We start from the raw sequence: 15,936 nt of genomic DNA on the forward strand, positions 1-15,936 counted from the left end.
GACCTCAGATTTCATCCTAGGGAGCTAGGTTGGCAGCAGCGGTGTGGGAATCCTGGGCGTGGACAGGCACTGTGCTACAGGGCACAGTTTGCAACCCTTGGGGTCTTTGTCTCATGTAATGCTGCCAGGGAGCACTTTGCACTCCGTCTGCCCCATCACTAGCTGCTAACGCCCTGTGTCAAATGGCACCTAGACCATTAGTGACCATGGCTGTGTAACAGCACAATTAGCTTGGTGCTGTGGGTGAGGTGATGGGTCAGGATACTAGGTTAGAACTTGAAAGACCTGGGTTCAGTTCCCTGCTGTGCCACCAATATCCTATGTGTCCTTGGGCAAGTCACTGTGTCTCTCTGTGCTGCAGTTCTCCATCTGTAAAATAAGGATTACAGCTCTCACAGAGGTGCCATAAGGATGAATACATTAACAATTGCAAGGATCTCAGTTATTACAGTAATGGGGACCATATAAATACCATAGACAAGTGGTGGAGCAATGATATTAATTAGAACTGGCTGAAATTTCATGAATTTCAAAATTTTGATGAACTTTCTATGGAAAAAAAAAGTAGGAAAAAAATTCAGCACACTTTTTACAGTTTTCCCTCTTTCCCCATTGTTTTTCAATCAACTCTAAAAATAATCCTGTTAATGCTGCTGGCACTGCTCTTGGCTTGAATGGATCTTTCTGAGAATGGAACTGGTCTGGCTGGTTTATTAGAACAGCTGAGGATGTCACAAGTAGCAGCACAAACGAGGGCCCCTGCTGTGTGCAGCGGTGACATGGTATTGTGCCACTGAGTGATCACAGAGTTGAGACCGCTTATTAGTCTCATCTTGCCACTTTTCTATGGAACCTGCCTTTCCCCTTTAGGAAAGGGCTGCATCATGTGTCCCTAAAGCACCCGGCAATTGTCTGTAGTCCATCATGTCCTTCATACAGTGCAGGAAGACAAACCGGTAATTACAAAGACAAGGCTAAGCCATTTTAAAGGTCTGCTCTTTAGCAAAGAAATCCTAATAGGGGCTCTTAAGATGTGGGAGAAGGGGGACTAATTATCCTCACTAATCAGTGAGAGGAGAACAAGGAAAATTCAGGTTATGTATTAGGAAAAATATGCAAATTCTAACAATCGGAGGTGGGTCCCAAAATCAAACAACTGGGGATTCAGGATCGAATCCAGATCCAGTTTTTGTGGTTGATTCCTCTATCCTACATAGAACCAAAACCTGAGGTCTGATCATCTCGAACATGGGGCTGTTTGAAATCTGGAATCAACATTATTTGTTTATTATTTGTGTTGCAGACATGCCTAGGGGCTAGCTCAGACTGGTGTCTCACTGTGCTAGGAGATGCACAGACACGTAATAAGACAGTCCCTTCCTGAAAGAGCTTACAGTCAACACAGAGGATACTGACAAAGGGAGGATTATTATCCCCATTTTACAGATGGGGAACTGAGGCACAAGGACCCTAAGTGACTTGTGCAGGGGTCACAGCAAGTCTGTGGCAGAGCAGGGATTTGAGTCCTAGTCTCTTGAGTCACAATCCAGTCTCAGCTAGGTTGTGTTGTTACATTAGAGCCGTCCCTGAGAACTGGGTGTCAGTTGATCCTTTTCCCCTGTAAAGGAAAGAGGGTCTTACTCTCCAAGGACTGTATATTGGAGTTTTCCTTTGGGATGGCTCATTGCAGACTGACCCTAGCCCTGGTATGGGGCAGGATAAGGGGCAGCATGTGCCTGCAAAATTATCCGCTTTTAAAGCAGAGCTGGCAGGTATTTTGTCTTTAATTACAATCCCTTTGCTGAGAGAGTGGGACATGCGATGAATTCAGTAACAGCCATTGGCTGCAGAGGCCTGCCAGCTGATACAGGCATTGGAAAGGGCCTTGCTGAGTTGGGCATGCACAGTGGACACTGAGGGAAATGAAAATCAGTATTTCTGCATTTCCCTGGGCACTGCAGAGGTCTGAGATCCTGAGGGTGATTCAGAGGCTGTGTAGGCCCCTAGAATGGTTCAAGCTATGGTCACCAGTCAGAGCAGTGTGGGGACACGTGTCTAAGGACTCACGTCTCCCTCCTTAAAGTCAGCTGATGATCTCTCCCCAATTCCCTTCCCCCCCACCCCATACTGTCAATGTGAGATATGGTAATATCCTTGCATTTGCATTGTCTACAGTCTGTAAGGTCAGCATCTTCCAATGGCAGAAATATCAAATCCTGTGCTACATTCTTTGTTTCTCGCCCTTGGCCTAGTAAAGATTTGGAGCCAATGCGTTGAAGCAGAAGGCCTTGGGTAACGGAGAGAGAGAGCTCTTTGTGTGCAGGAGACGCAGCGGGGAGGCTAACTCTCATCACAGCTAGCATGGGACTCGGGCCAACGTTTTCAAACATTGGTGATGTGGGTTGTCAAAAGTGCTCAAGCCAACAGGGGCTGGAAGGATTCAGGCCTCTTAAGGTGTCTGTGCTCTGAGCTGGGAGTGTGATTCCCAACTCCAGGACACATACTCCCACTAGCTTGATGAGAGCTAGTGCAGGGCTGTCTCCTCGAGCTCAGAGCCCAGACCCTTATGGAGGCACTTTGGTATGGAGGTAGGGGTGTAACTTCAGGCACTCAGGAGTGACTAAGTTTAGCATTGGGCCCTGCAGCAGAAGGTCTTCACTAAGAGAGACGTGAAATGGAAGTGAGAGGGGAAAAAGCTTGGGCTGAATAAGTAGCTGAGTCTCCCCCCGGAAAGAATGGGATTGCCATTGCTGGGGACTCTGCACACTAGTCCTGTTACCAAGGGACATTGCTACGAGGGGGTGTGATTTGCTGGTTCAAGAACAAGTGAGGGAAGGCTTTCCCCCTGTCTCCCTACAGACATACTTCAAAGCAGTTTCCCCACTGATGTGCCTCTCTTGGTGCAGTTCACAGGGCAGTGTCAGTGCTGGGAAGGCTTTGTGGGGCGTACCTGCTCCGCTGCCCAGCTGCGGGTTTGTCCAGATGGGTCCTACGGTGACGTCAGGACAGGATGCAGAGGTCCGTACAATAGTTTTTTATCACAGTTTTTCAGCACCGGGGAATTATTGTTTCTAAAAATGTCTCCTGGTCCTTGTCCTGCCACTTAAAAACCTTGTTGCTTTTGGTAGACGAGACCATTCCCCTCTGGAACAGCCTCCCTCTGTGTCTCTGTTCCTCTTCCCATCCCTCCATGTGTCTAGTACTGCCTCCTGCTGGGTCCTTTCCTGCCACCTTCCATGCCACAGCCGTCCCCTCTGCATCCTGGATAAGGTGTGAGATGGTGGGGCTTACCACTCTAATTCCTTTCCCCAGAGGGTCCATGCAGGGGAAGTGGGATACAATGGGGATCTGATTTAGCAGCACTGCCATGCCCGTCACAGGCTTTCACCTTCCCCTCTCCTCCCAACAGAGTGCGACTGCAGTTTTCAGGGCACAGAGGGGATGGGGTGTGACAAGACCACAGGCAACTGTCTCTGCCGCCCTGGCTTTACCGGGCCTCGCTGCGACCAGTGCCAGCGGGGTTACTGCAGCAACTACCCCCACTGCGAGACGTGCCACCCCTGCTTTCAGGCCTACGACAGTGACATTCGCCAGTTCAGCCTGCGCCAAGTCAGTCTGAGAAACTCCACTTCACGACTGCAGCTGGGAACGGGGGGTGCTGGCTTCAGCACTCGCGTCTTGGAAGCGGAAGGCAATGTTCAGCAGATCCAGGGGATCCTCGGCAACCCCCTAGTGACGCAGCAGGGCCTGGCTCAGGTGCCCAGCATGCTCACTGCAATCAGGTAAAGGACTCCTCCCCACTTGTACAGATGATCCGTTCACAGTGCCCAGAACCTCACACCGGCCTCTACCACTTGAGTGAAAGGAAGAACTCCCTGGGCTAGCTGCAGTAGGAGGCTCTTATCCTGTGTGGACCTGATACTAGAGAGAGGCTCAACATACAGACTTAGCGTGTTACACATTTAATCCCACTAACGTTTTTGCCTCTTCTTCAGTTTAAAATACGTCTGCTTGGCTCGGTGATCGCACAATGTGGAGGTCATATGTGTTCATCCTGCCAACCTATCTGTCCTCCTAATCCACAGACTGGGTAGAACAGACTGTGAGCCCCTCATTCCCATTGTTTCCACAGGTTGTCCTAGGGAAGTTATTGCCCAGATGATTAGACAGACAGATAAGGCAGAGAGGCAGTGATGGTCTTGGATTGAGGATGCATTCCTGGCTCTGCCACCAACCTCCTCTATGATAGGGAGAAATCCTTTCCCCTGCCTAAGCCTCTTTTTCCCCCTCACATCTTTTGTCTGGTATCTATTTGAATGCAAAAGTTTTGGGGCAGAAACTCTCAGCTCTCTCTTGCTAAGTGTGTACCGCAGCTAGCACAATGGGGCTCTGATCTCAGCTGGGCTCTCTGAACGTAATATACATAAGACAGACAGACGGTGCTCTCTAATATGGTTCATTTTCTTTTCTCCTTTCTTGATTTCAGACAGCAGGTCCAGGGCATAAATCCTGACCTACCCTTTGTGAATGACACCTTCTCTCTAGCCAGTGATCTTGAAGCCCTGGACAAGAGCCTGCTTTTCATTAACGGGCAGTACCAGATTAAGAAGACCCAGTTTGAAGCCAGCCGCCACACAGACCTTTCAGGTAGGCAGTTTTGGCTCAGTGCAGTTGTACTCTACTGTCTGTGGTGACTGCAATTCTGGCTACATTTCCACTAGTCGGATGGGTGAGGAGCATCTCTGTGTTGATGGGCAATTTAGGATCAGCAAATAGTTATGCAGGTTAGAGGTACTTTTTCCACTGAACTTTGAAGCTTTCATCAGCAATTTTGCACCTATAGCTGGTAGAATTTGTCTCCAAAGCTTAGGCATCAGAAAGATTAGCCACAGGCAGTGTTGCTACTAGTATCCCAGCAGTCCAGCTGATATCCCTCCCAAACAGCACACAATTTCTTCTGGATGTTACAGAAGCACCTCTCCTAAAACACAGCCTGAGCTTAATTGAAAAAGAGAAATAAAAGCCCCTCTGAGAATCTGTCACCAGGACTGGCTGGGAGCAGAACGAATGAAACTTTTGCACAGATGGAAAAAGTGATGGGGTAGAAGAGGGAGCCAAGTGGTTGTGAGACACTGTTGAGAAGAGCTAATTAAGTCTTGTGATGATGATATTGGTGGATTGCCTCCACATCCCTGCTACAGCTAGTTCCCTAAAGATTTCTTATTTTTTCTTATTGTTTTCGGCTTTCCCTCATTGACTCATTGCACAGTGTACTTCTGTTTGGATTTTCTGGCAAAGCACTGATCTGAAGCGCTGGAGAATGACCTCGGGGGCTTATGGTAGATTCCATCTTTCTTCTCTGCAGTTCGGTTTACTTCTCTCAATCTCTGGCTGTCTGAGCAAGGGTTAGGCCCTGATTGGTCCCATTGAGGGCTTAGGTGTGTGTGTCTGTGGTTCTGTTGAGCAGTAGAGAGGAAGCAGGACTCCCTTGCCATGATTCCAAAGGGGTCCTCCATTCAGCAAGCCAGCTGGGTGGATTGGTGGGTTCAAATGGAGAACTTGAGAATGTAGTAGCTTCAGCAGGAAACCAAGAAAAGCTGGCGGTTTGTAGCGAGCTTCCCTTTGAGATGTTGGGTTCAGCTGAAATCTAGAATCCCATCCAGAATCCTCCGTATTTTTCAACCCAAGATTTTACCAATAGTTTGTTTTACTTTAAAGTGAGTTAATTCTTTCATTGCCCTGTACGGTCACTCCTCTCCTTCCATCTGTGGGGCCCCACATCCTTGGTCTTCCTATGGCCATTTTACACTGCTCCGCACCAGCAAAGGAGAATAATCACAGAGGGGTACAAAGGTCCTGCAGCCGTGCCTATGCCACCCCCTCCTCTGGCTCCCAGTGGAGGGTTTCTGGCTAGGGGAATGTGGGAATGGCCGAGGCATCACGTGATCCCATGCTGTCAGGACAGTCCCTCTTAGATGGGTGTGAGAGAGAGCAGTCCCCCCATGGACTACTCCAGGCCCTGTCAGTCCCCAGGACTGGCGTGGGAAAGCCATAGACGTGCCATAAAGCCACCTGCTCCTGGGCAGCCCAGGATCGGGACCTGTATGTATTTTGTTCTGGTTTTGTTTACAGCCATTAGCTCAAAGACAGAATTAGACACACAAGGGAGGCTGCAGTTCACAGTGAAGCAATCAATAAAAGGACCGTTAATCTCTACCCTTGTGACTAACCAGTCTCGCAGCTTCCTCCCCCTTCCCCACCACACATTCTCCAGCAGGCTAAAATCAATCCCATGGTTTAGGTCGCACTGCTGCATGGATGAGTCATGGAGCCATTCACGTTGCACATGGTTTTATTCCTGCAGGAGCCTTCAAGACTGTCAGCTCTGCGTACCAAAGCTCCACCAACGCCAGCTACCGCATAACGGGCACTTCCAGCCTGCTGGCTCGATCCAGAGAGAACCGGAGAACGACTGAGGGGCTGGAAAGCAGCTTTACAGACCACCCCTCCATGCTGGAGGCCCTCCAGGGCGAGATGGCCTCCTCCCCCAACTTGACGCCAACTATAAATAAGGTGAAACAGACATGGATCCTGTCGCAGGCTGAAATGGGGTGGTCAAAGCATGTCTGACCAAGGATACGTCTACATGCGGCCAGAGGTGTGACGGCAGCATGTGTGTACAAACCAGGGCTAGCTTTGATCTCGCTAGCTTGAGTACCAATAACACTGAAACTGTGTCAGCACAGGCTGTTCAAGGCCACCCAGGACCCTAGGTATATACTTAAGTGTCTAGTCATGAGGCCACAACTTAATTGCTGTTGGTATTTGAGCTAGCTAGATCAAAGCTACTTTGAGCGTGTCTACCCCATGCTGTAGTCGCACCTCTGCTGGCAGTGCAGGTCTATGTTTTGTCTCAGAGACGCTCTCATTTTTAAGACATGGCTGCAGGGTGCAGAGAGTAGAGGTCCCAGCCTCCACTGCTCCACCTTGACCCAAGCAGCCTAGCATGGTATGCTGGGATCTTTAGCATCCATAGGATGCATCCCTCTGCCCCATTTTATGTACCAAAGGAGTGTGGTCCTGGGGCTCTTGGCAGGTGCTATTCAGCTGAGCCAACGTTGAGCATTGCTTAGAAATGTAGAATATCAGGGTTGGAAGGGACCTCAGGAGGTCATCTAGTCCAACCCCCTGCTCAGAGCAGGACCAGTCCCCAACTAAATCATCCCAGCAAGGGCTTTGTCAAGCCTGATCTGCCTGGTAACAGCAGATACGAAAGCACGGGATGGTCTCCCCACTAGTGAAACTTTTCCCCAGCAGTTCTCACTGCATTATGTCCCCAAGAGCGTCTGGTTTCTGCTCAAGGTCTCCTTTTCTTTTTCCACCCCACGCTGCTCTGCTATTGCCATGGAGACACATTTCAGCGTCTCCTGATGTATGTTGCTGTGGAGACCATCACTCATTCATCTTGCTGCTTTTCACAGCATCAGAGCCACCCCCATGTCAAAGATCCCTACCTGTAACAGGAAGGGGGTAAATGCCAGTCCCTGCACCAGTTCTGAACCCTCACAGGTTGCTCCTCTTGGCCTCCTCACTAAATATACCCCACTGATAAAGTTAGAAGGTGACGTGCAATCCAAAACCTTTGCCATTCATGCAGAAATCCTACCACCTAGGATTTCTCAGCCTATGACTGCCTGTACAAGCAAACCCTGTGGGTTACAGGGTATTTATGGGCATCACATATAATTTGGAGACCAGGTGTGCCCTGGCCCTTTGAAATGTATTAGTTTATTTCTAGACACCCTAGTGTGTTCTTCTGTTGCCCACAGATCTGATAACTGGAGCACAGAAATCTATACCATCTTTTTCTTGCCCCTGACAGCTACCAAATAGTGAGTGCATACCTGCCTCCAAAAATATATACTCCATCTACTGTACCCAGGGCTGCTCTCCCTGAGTTACATACAGCTATCTATGCATACCCTCTACTGCTCCGTATAAACTCTTCCCCACACAATGCATTTGCTCTGTATTGCAAGACTTACCTTTCACTACGCTCCATGAACTGTTCTTGTGTGCATCTTCTGTTACACTCCTGTACTATGCTCATATATAGCCCCGCCTGCATGTACTCTCCTCTAAGCCCATGCTGAATGCTACACCAGAAATAGTCCTAAAAGTATTGTGCACCCATGGGTATGCAAATACACCTATTCTCTTGCGTCTGTGTTGGAAGGTTCATCTCCACTGTAGTCTTTGTGCCATTGATGGTGAAGTAGCACCAATACCATCAGAGCCTTCTCACCAGCATGCAGCTTGTCTCTGTGTTTAGATTTGCAGTGGCGTCAGATCCAAGGCCTGTACCCCTGGGCACTGTGATGGGGAGCTGTGTCCACAGGACAACACAACGGGGTGCGGAACAGGCCCCAGCTGCAGAGGGATCATTCCGCTGTCAAGTGGCGCAGTCAGAACTGCTGAGAAGACCACCAGGGAGCTCCATGGCTTAAACACTCAGCTCCAGCGAACCATGCAGATGGTAGGTACAGGGAATGAGGAGCTCAGGGGTGTCTGCTTCCATGGGTAACGGCAAGGAGGGGCTGATTAGCATACACGCTGTGTGTTCACCTGCTCCCATGATATACTGCAATGGAGATGTCACCTTCATTAAGCAGAGAGGGGGATGGCAGGCATATTTACCCAGACAGGGCTCAAATAATTCACCTCAAACTTCACCCAAAACTGAATTTTTTGGGTGGCTTGGAAATGTTAGTAGAACTTCTTTAAAAAAGTGGTCATTTTTTGTGCTGACTCCGCATGTCCTGGCTCCCTCTGAGAGTGGAAGCCAAAGGTCTGAAATACCCAGGGAACAGCTCTTCTCCAGGTGTTTCCAGCATTCAGGGAAGGTCACCAGGGAGCTTGTTCTCACTGAATTTCCAGGGCAGCAATGCAAGATGGAGAGCGGGTTTAGAAAGCTTAAACTTCTCAAGTCTTTTGATGCTGCTCTGATGCTCCAGTCTCTCTGCACCATCATTAGTTAAGACCCAGCATGTACAGGTTAGCCACGTTAGTCCCTTCCTATAGACTTTCATTTGAGTATCTCAGAGCACTTTGCACATGCTAAGGGCAGAATTTTCCAAGGAGACTAGTGACTTAGAAGCCCAAGTCCCATTGAAAGTCCGTTTTGAAAATCCTATCTTAAATCTTTATCCCTCAAGCCTTTCCTCCAATCCATTGACAATGGGGCAACCAAGACAGAGAGCGGCGGAGTGACTTGCCCAACGTCACCCAGGGAGTTTGTGGCAGAGCCCGGACAGGGCTGGTGAGGTTTCTAGGCTGTCTTGTGCCAAGTAGAACCTGACTTTACTGGGGGCACTGTTGTTGGCAGATCAGGGCAGCAGAAACAGTTGCAAACCAAATCCAAAGCAATGCACGACGTCTCGGGGACCAAGTGAGTGTAACCAGGACCCAGATAGAAGGAGACGTCCGACGCATCCAGCAATTCATCCAGCAAGTCCGCAACTTCCTGTCAGGTAAATCCATCAGTCTCCATGCATGTGAGGGCAGGACACTGAGGGCAAACCTCTAAGGGACTCCTTAACTAAGCCTACAGCATGCCCATGCTTGTCCCTTTGTGGATGGAAAACCTTAGCCACAAGAACAGGGAGAGGTGAAAACAGGCCAGGGAATCACTTCCCCAACCTGACTTACACCTGTTCACCTGGACAAGGGTTTGTTGGCTAGTTACACTGGATGTGCCAGTTCTGAGTACAGTTAAAGAAGCCTTTGAAGATCTGGGCTTGTATTCTCTGCTTAATCTTTAAATCTCACGAGAGGAATTCTTGGTTGCATTGAGAAAGGGAATCCTGGCAGAAGAGTTATATAATCACTAGGCCATTGGGATCCCTATCAGCTCTAGCTCCCTAGATGTGTTTTCTGAAGAGCCCGGATAATAATAACCACAGCAGTGTGAAACCCAGGGGTTTGTCTCATGGTACAAATATTTGCTTTGGTTTTGATCCATGTACGTTGAACGCCTCCAAGGTTTGCTTTGTACTTAGAGCTCAAAGGAAGCCCAAAACTCAGTGAAAAGTTCTCAGTTTCACCTAATTCGTATTGCAAGGAAAAAATAAATTGGCATCAGATTTGCTGGAAAAAAGGCCCAGGAGCTTTCAAAAGGTTTGCAAATATTTGAATTGCAGTCAGAGTTTCAATGAGATCTGAGAACAAGCAAGTTCTGATTGGCGTTGGGCCTTTTTGTGGACAGTTCTCTTAGTTCTAATATCTTGCAATTCCCAATATCATCCTTGCATCAGTTCACACTGCACTGTCTGGGGAATCAGATGTGGTTAATATTCTTAGTCTAACACCGTTAAACTAATACAACCATTTTTAAAGGGAGTGCTGCTTTTGCTTTGCCTAAGAGTGTAAATGTCACTAATGCACCATGAGCCCCGGACAGCAGACTTGCATTCAAAAATGGACTAACTTTGATATAAGTTGAATGTCGTCAGCTCTGGTATTTGACTATATCTAGATAGGTTTGGGCCTTCAGCACCTGAAACTTAAATTAGTTCTCCCCTGGGGAGTGAAAGTACAGTCTGGCCATGACCACCATCTTCAGAGTCAAGCTTTGATTGTGCCATTCACACAGAGCTAGAGTAACTATTGGTGGTGTAACCCTGGTGACCTCCATGGAGTTACACCAGGAACAGATTTAGCCCATTGCCTTAATGGCCTCCAAATGCCATCTGTGAAGTTACCATAAGTGGCTGTAGAGAGGGCAGAAGTTGCTAGCCCTCGGCCTTCTGTACTGTAGAACTTAATGAGAAATCTGGCCATGCTTCCTGCAGCTGTTCAGGAACCACTCTCCTTTTCAAGGGTGGAAAAAAAAAACAGTTTAAAAACAAATCAACTGAATTTAGCAGAGGTGAAAAGTGCTGGAGTGACAGTCCATCTGCAGAGTAGGTACAGTACAGTGACAGCAGGGAGAGATTTCGTCACGTGCCTTCCACTGCTATTACACCTCTATCCTAGCATCTGAGAGCAGAGTACATTCTTCGCCTCGATGCTAAGACAGCCTTTGAGGACCCTCAGTTAGCATCAGTTATGATGATGGCTTTTGCACAGCACTCAGACCTAGACCAGCTTTCCAGCAGCACTTGCTGACCTGAAATAAACTCAAGCAAATCTTCTGTGGTGCAGATTGTTAACCAGGCTAAAGAATTTATTGTGCCCCACAACCAGTGGGATGACCTATAATTCATAAGCAGATTTTAATAACGGATCAACCTTATGAGAATTAGGTGAATAAGAAAATCAGGTCATTGAGCACTGTCTGGTATTACAGAGATTACCAAGCCTCAGCTAATCACTAATCTAACGTCCTTTGGGATGTGCACAGCTCTTCTCTCTCAGATCTGTTACCTTCAGTGATGATCTAGGAGAAGGCTTGTCCTGGAATACATGTGCTGCTCAGTCTGTTGCTAGTGTCAGACTGTGCTCCACATTTAGCCGCACAGATTTCTTTGTCAAATCAAAGGTATTGTTTTAGTACTCTGGCTGGAAGCTTGGCTGAAGTGTTTTGCAGTGTCCTCAGTTAAATCTCAACCAGTTCTTATTTTATTCCAGGCTATGGGTCAAGTTTATGCCTAGCGTTAGCTGGTGCAGCAACCTGCACTGACTTGTGCAAAACCGAATCTGGCCCATTGACTCTCTGCTTAACTGATCTGATCCCCTGAGCTCAGAGGGTTCAGTTGTCAAAGAATCACCTCCTGGATTTTGTCACATGGTTGAAACCCTGCCTGCATGGTAGGATCCACAAAGACTGATTTACAGCTGGGACACACAGAACATCTTATCTGCGTAGTGAGTGGCTCTGGCAGAAGTACTGCCTAGGGTCCCTTAGGAGGGACTGTAAAACAGGCGATACACTAATGGACTAAGTTAGCGGTAATCTGGCCACATTTTGGCAGACACACACACAACTCTTTGAATGAGGAGGTAGCGGGAGCTAGAGGAGCTAGGACTTCGTAACCCCTGAACCTGGTGTTTATAGTCACTTGCTGCATTGCTTACCCCCTGGATTTCTGGCTCCCCATGCTGTGCTCCAAGACCTGCCTGCATGCTATTCTTGTAGCTCTTCCTGACTTTTTTTTGTTTGTAAACTCTCTAGACCCAGCCACCGACCCTGCCACCATCCAGGAGGTCAGCAACTATGTGCTCTCGCTCCACCTCCCAACGGACACTGCTGCTGTTCTGAGGAAAATGACTGAGATTCGAACCCTGGCTGCTAAGCTGCAGTGTCCTGAGAGCATCCTCACCCAAACAGCTGGTGATATCGCTAAGGCCAAGAGGCTTCAGCAAGAGGCTGAACAGGCAAGGTAAACTGGGCTTTAAGCTAATGGGATGAGAGTCTCTGGATCTGACCCAGAGTCCTTGGAAATGGATGGAAGTGGCCCTATACTTGCATTCCTCAAGTCCCTCCAGAAGAGAGAGACTCCCCATTTCAATCCTGCTGCTCGCTGTCCATGTGGCCTTCCAGCAACTCCCACTCCCAGCTTCACCTTTATTGTGCCCGAGTCACATTACACAGCATGGTTGGAATAATGCTGCCAGAATTACTGGAACCAAATTGCATTTAACGGCTGGCTAGATCCTTAGCTTCTGTAAATCTGCATTGACTTCAGTGGAGATGTGCTGGTTTATATCAGCTGAGATTCTAGCCCCATAGCTTGTGTGTCTGTACAGTACCTAGAGACATGGGACTGCAGTCTTGACTGGTGCCTCTAGCTGATATTGCAATGCAAATAATAAACCCTGCCTCTAATAACAATAGTCTGACATCCCTTCATTATAGATACTGGGGTGGGGAATCTTTCCCTGACCAATGGGAACCTTTTTTTGCTTCTTTGAGCTCCTATCATGAGAGATGATAGAGCTGAACAGGGATTTCCAGGGACTCAGTAATGGGATCTCCATTATAATCGCACAGTTACTAAGGGAGAGGACGCGAGCATTAAATGGCGTATTTACTATCCTGATGAAAGCTGGGAGGCTTGTACCTTTAAAAACAAAACAAAAAACAAAACAGAGCACCCTTGTAGAGCTGGAATGGGTTTATTTTATGACGATTCCATTGTAGCAATATTCTGGAGAGAAGGTTAATGCGATAAGAGTGTAAACCCATTGAGAGTATCTGACACCAGCTGAGCGTGATGAGTTAGGGGAGTCTGGCTTTGCATGCAGACATTCCAGGGGAAAGTAAAAAATCTCACTTCAAACTGGCAGCCAGTGTAACTGATGTAAAGCTTTAAGCAGCTAATTGGGCACTTTCTTCCCCCTTAAATAATTCATCTTTCCTCACTTTACCAAATATTAGACGCAGTTGTGCTTCTAACGGAGGCTTTGGTTTCTTTTCCCATCCTGCCTCCTCGTCCGAGTGTTAGGAAGTACAGCACTGCTTCTCTTCTTGGAAGGCAGCATGGTCAAGTGGTTAAAGTACAGTGGCTTCAGGACTTCTGGCTTCTATTACAAGCTTTTCACATCTTCTCTTTGCAAGATGTTCCACTTGTCCAGCTTATTTCCCCTCTGCCGGTTTTTAACTTTTGAGCCACAAAGCAATATCTCATCATGTGTTGTCATTATAATTACATTATAAAGATAACGATACATTTTTGATTTAATTATGCTTCCCTACTGCATTCCCCCAGGAACCGAGCAAATGCTGTAGAGGGCAACGTAGAAGAAGTGGTGGAGAATTTGAGACAAGCAAACACAGAGCTCCAGGAAGCCCAGGATGCTATCAGTGGCTCCAGCTATTCCCTTCAGCTCATCCAACTCCGCATTGATGAGGTGAGTGATGTGCGCTGCATTCCTAGCATTATAACGCTGCGTGGCCTGCATGCCGCTCCTTTGAAACTCTTGTGGAACTCCCTGCAAAGTGCCTTGCCACAGAGGGTAAGTTACTAATCACATCCTTGCCCCCCGCCCCTTTTCGTCCGACCCTGCTGGTGCAATGATGCCCCACCATTGTGGCAAAGAGGCAGGATCCTAGCAAAATTGGCTTGCTGTAAAAGTCAGACTGTTTTTCTCCTTGTGCCCTACCCCGTCTTTGTTCTGTTGAGCTGAACAGAGCCTACCTCGGTGGGACCCTGGTTTGGGGGCTGTACTTACTACTGAGTCTGTATTACAGACCAATAATAAATCATAAGAGTGCCTGTGAGGATGATACAGCATTAATGATGTTCTGGGTGGAGCTTTTCTTTAAAATACCAAACACATTTGGCTTTCAGATCCAGGCTGTCCTTGGTCCAACAGAGAAGAGTATGAGAGACATTACTGATCAGCTGGACAACTTCACTGAGAGAATCAGCCAACTGCGGCACAGGGCGGAGCAGAATCGTTTGCAGGCCACAGATGCTCAGCAGAGAGCAAAAGAAGCAAGTGAGCAAGCAAGGAGCACTCAGCAGGTACAAGGGGGTCTTGTAGGAGCCTAGGAATGACTCTGCCCATAATCTGTCACTAGCTTCTTATTCTCATGCAGGAGCAAAGCCACATAAGTGCAGAACATACTTGAATGCTGCATGGAAAGTGAATTACTCTGTTTTTAGGAACATAGGAATTACCAGACTGGTTCAGACCTAAGATCCATCTAGTCTACTTATCTCACCTCTGCCAATTGCCAGCACCCAGTCACTTAGAGGAAGGTCTAAGAACCCTGCAGTAGCAGAAGTAGGATATCTGCCCCCACATCAGGTCTTATCCTGGTCTAACAATTAGTTTGACTTCAGCCTTGAAGCATGAGGTTTAAAATCCCCGCCAAAAATTGTTAGCATTGGCTATTATAACTCTGCATTTTCTTTTTATCCATAGAAATATCCAATCCCTTTTTGAATCTAGCTAATTTTGTGGCCTCATGACTTCCCGAGGCAATGAGTCCCACAATTTAATTACACATATGAGAAGGAATTTTTTTTTTATCAGTTTTGAAAGTCCCCTTCTTCCTGTGTTATGAAACAGGAAGAACAGAAGTTCCTGATCTCTCTCTCTCAACTCTAAACTATTCATTATTTTGATATACTATTATCTTGTCCCTCTTCTTCATCTCCTTTCTATAGTGAACAATGCCAATCTTTTCAACCTTTCTTTATATGAGAGTTTTCCAGGCCCTCGATTATTGTTTATTGTTTATTTATTGTTTATTATTGATTATTCTGCAACATTCTTTTTGAAATGGGGTGACCAGAACGCCACATGTTAATCCAGATGATGCTGAATTATTGGTTTCTATAAAGGCATTGGAAACCAGTATGTAAATGTATTATGGTCTTTAATATCTCTATAATAGTAATAATGGCCATTTATAACACAAAGCTCCAATGCAGTGTCTAGAGGTCATTCATCACTTGGACCTCATTTATTTGCTTGAGTTCAACTGCACTGCTCATTGGCTTTCCCACAGGGATTTGAACGGCTAAAACAAAAATATGATGAGCTGAAGAAGCGGATGGGACAGAGTTCGACACTGGGAGCGCAGGGCAACAGGATCCAAAGTATCGACAGGGAGGCAAAAGCGCTCTTTGAAGAAACCTGGGCTATGATGCTCAGGATGGAAAGTAAGTAAATTTGTGCAGGCTTTGTCAGTGCATAATGCCAAGTGGTGAGGGAATGGAACTAGAAGAGAAACAGAAGACTGAGAGGAAGTGGTGAAGAATTAGATGGCTGAAGCCCTTTCTATATTAGGTTCCTCATCCTCCTCCCTCTACCCTGATCTAAAGTCCTAGTGTGGGTGTAAACCAGCAGGGTGAGTCACTCCTATGGAAACCCTGTTTGGCCCCAGGAATGTAATGTAATTATGTGAGTACAAATTCCCTTAATCTAGCCAAGCCCTGAATGAGTGATTCTGCTTGTAGATACAAGAAATACCCTCCTAAGTAA

The 15,936-nt window shown here is 47.3% G+C and overlaps 1 protein-coding gene across 6 annotated transcripts in view; it reads left to right on the top strand.

Annotated features, from left to right (window-relative positions):
• LAMB3 (laminin subunit beta 3) overlaps nt 1–15,936 on the top strand; it is a 122,477-nt gene that overhangs the window by 103,664 nt on the left and 2,877 nt on the right. For all 6 annotated transcript variants that reach the window (XM_043500649.1, XM_043500653.1, XM_038379897.1 and 3 more), the window contains 10 exons: nt 2,907–3,018; nt 3,410–3,782; nt 4,487–4,647; nt 6,365–6,573; nt 8,333–8,536; nt 9,386–9,530; nt 12,173–12,380; nt 13,710–13,851; nt 14,292–14,468; nt 15,461–15,614. In XM_043500649.1, the coding sequence (XP_043356584.1) occupies nt 2,907–3,018; nt 3,410–3,782; nt 4,487–4,647; nt 6,365–6,573; nt 8,333–8,536; nt 9,386–9,530; nt 12,173–12,380; nt 13,710–13,851; nt 14,292–14,468; nt 15,461–15,614 (1,885 nt within the window). The remainder of the gene's footprint in view (nt 1–2,906; nt 3,019–3,409; nt 3,783–4,486; nt 4,648–6,364; nt 6,574–8,332; nt 8,537–9,385; nt 9,531–12,172; nt 12,381–13,709; nt 13,852–14,291; nt 14,469–15,460; nt 15,615–15,936) is intronic.

The sequence above is a fragment of the Dermochelys coriacea genome, chromosome 21 (genome assembly GCF_009764565.3).
Source record: "Dermochelys coriacea isolate rDerCor1 chromosome 21, rDerCor1.pri.v4, whole genome shotgun sequence".
NCBI lineage: Eukaryota > Metazoa > Chordata > Testudines > Dermochelyidae > Dermochelys > Dermochelys coriacea.